General features: G+C 56.1%; 1 protein-coding gene across 1 annotated transcript in view; it reads left to right on the top strand.

Moving 5' to 3' along the window:
• Nucleotides 1–339: 339 nt before the first annotated feature.
• The window catches only part of LIN52 (lin-52 DREAM MuvB core complex component), a 44,961-nt gene continuing 43,392 nt past the window's right edge, over nucleotides 340–1,908 (top strand). The window contains exons 1-4 of the mRNA XM_065686161.1: nucleotides 340–401; nucleotides 482–556; nucleotides 737–774; nucleotides 1,597–1,663. Of these exons, the coding sequence (XP_065542233.1) occupies nucleotides 383–401; nucleotides 482–556; nucleotides 737–774; nucleotides 1,597–1,663 (199 nt within the window). The 5' untranslated portion in view covers nucleotides 340–382. The remainder of the gene's footprint in view (nucleotides 402–481; nucleotides 557–736; nucleotides 775–1,596; nucleotides 1,664–1,908) is intronic.

Genomic DNA, 1,908 nt, shown 5'->3' with positions numbered 1-1,908 from the left:
CCCGCCCCCGCCCTCCCGAGGCCCCGCCCCCGCGCGCTCATTGGCCTCCCGAGCACCTGCCTCTGCCGCAGCGGTACCCCCTCCGGCGGGGCTCTCGCGCCGCGCGGCCAATCGCCGTCCGCGAACCGGTGGCCCCGTCCCCCTCCCGCACGCCCCCCGTGCCGGGCCGTGGATTGGCCGCGAGAGCTCAGCCGCCCACCGACCTCCGGGGCCGCGATTGGCCAAGCACCGCCCCCGGGGACGCCTCCCAGCGGCGGCGGCGAGAGCGACACGTGGGGCTCGGGGTGTGGTTTGTTGTCGCTCGCTTCCCTCGGGCTCTGCCGCGCGGGCGGGGTCACGTGGGGGTGGGGGGAACGGCGTCGCGTCACGTGAGGCGGGCGAGATGGCGGCTCCCGCGGATGGTGAGGCGGGCAGTGTTGCCGGTGCTGTCTCGTTGCGGTGGCGAGGCCTGTGCCGTGCTTTACCCCTTACTCTCTTGCAGGCGCTGATCTGGAGGCCTCGCTTCTGAGCTTCGAGAAGCTGGACCGCGCCTCCCCAGACCTGTGGCCAGAGCAGTGTAAGTCTGGCGAGCCCGCGGCGGCCTGGCTGCTGCGGGGCGGGAGGGGAGACCCGGCCAGGCCCGGCTCTTCGGCGGGTGGCTGTGCGGTGCGGACCTACGTCCACAGAGGCCGGGCGGGTGCGGGACACTGCCGCCAGAGGCGCTCACCCATCGCTGCCCTTCCTTTTGTTTTGGTAGTGCCTGGGGTTGCCGAATTCGCCGCCTCCTTCAAAAGCGTGAGTGGTCGATCGCTGCTTTGCCTGTCGCGTTCCCCGCTTCCCGTCTGATGGTAGCTCCGCTGTTTCCTCCTGCGGGCTGCAAATGTTTGTTCCATGAAGTGTATGTCGAGTATAGCCTCAGTATGTGCTAGTGTAATCCCTGTGCGTTTGATGTCTCTTCTGTATTTTTTCAATACCTTGTGCAGCTGTGATTGAGAATTGCATCTTGGAAGAAATAAAAGGTTTTAAACTTTAGGAAATCCCGCCTTCTTCTCTTCCCCCTCCCCCCCCCCCCTTTCTTTTCCCCCTTCCTTGCAGTGCCTAAAGAGGGCCTACAAGGAAGCTGGAGTGGGAACTTTTACCAGGGTGTGTAGTGACAGGACAAGGGGGAACTGTTTTAAACTGAAAAGGAATAGATTTAGACTGGATATAAGGAAGAAGCTCTTTACTGTGAGTGTGCTGGGGCACTGGCACAGGTTGCCCAGAGATGCTGTGGCTGCCCCATCCCTGGAAGGGTTCAAGGCCAGGTTGGACAGGGCTTTGAGCAACCTTGTCTAGTGGAAGGTGCTCCTGTCTGTAGCAGGGGGGATGAAACTAGATGAGCTTTAAGGTCCTTTCCAGGCCAAACCATTCTGTGATTCTGTGTTATGATTTTTGTACTGGCTTTGGCTTGTGGGTGATAGTGTGCTTTTTTTAACTCTAAAAAAGTCTGAGGAAAGCTAGCAAACAAGATTAGATATAAAAATATTTCTACAGAGTATTTGGAGTTTTGCTGTCAGGGACTTCTCTGTAGAACTCTAAAAATGCATCTGAGTATGGACTTTTTTTTCCCCAAAACAGCCAATTACAAGTTCTCCTCCCAAGTGGATGGCTGAATTGGAAAATGACGATATTGACATGTTAAAGGGTGAGTATGGACATTGTGGGTAGAAAGTAAAGTCTCCAAAGCAGATGGGAATTCAATACTTTCTTAAGAGGCTTAAAATATGTTCTTTAAATGTTTTGGAGGTGGTGCTGTGGCCTCAGATCTCTAGCCTTCACATTTGCAGAATCTCCTGCTCAGGAGTCTCTCTGTCCCATTAATGAGATACATTTTTCATGAATCCAGTTATCTCCAAGAGAATATCCAAATGTCAGGCTGACTTTTCAAAA

The sequence above is a fragment of the Lathamus discolor genome, chromosome 6, assembly GCF_037157495.1.
Source record: "Lathamus discolor isolate bLatDis1 chromosome 6, bLatDis1.hap1, whole genome shotgun sequence".
Taxonomy (NCBI): domain Eukaryota; kingdom Metazoa; phylum Chordata; class Aves; order Psittaciformes; family Psittacidae; genus Lathamus; species Lathamus discolor.
Note: the sequence above shows the minus strand (reverse complement) of the source record. Positions and strands in the feature narration are given on the sequence as shown.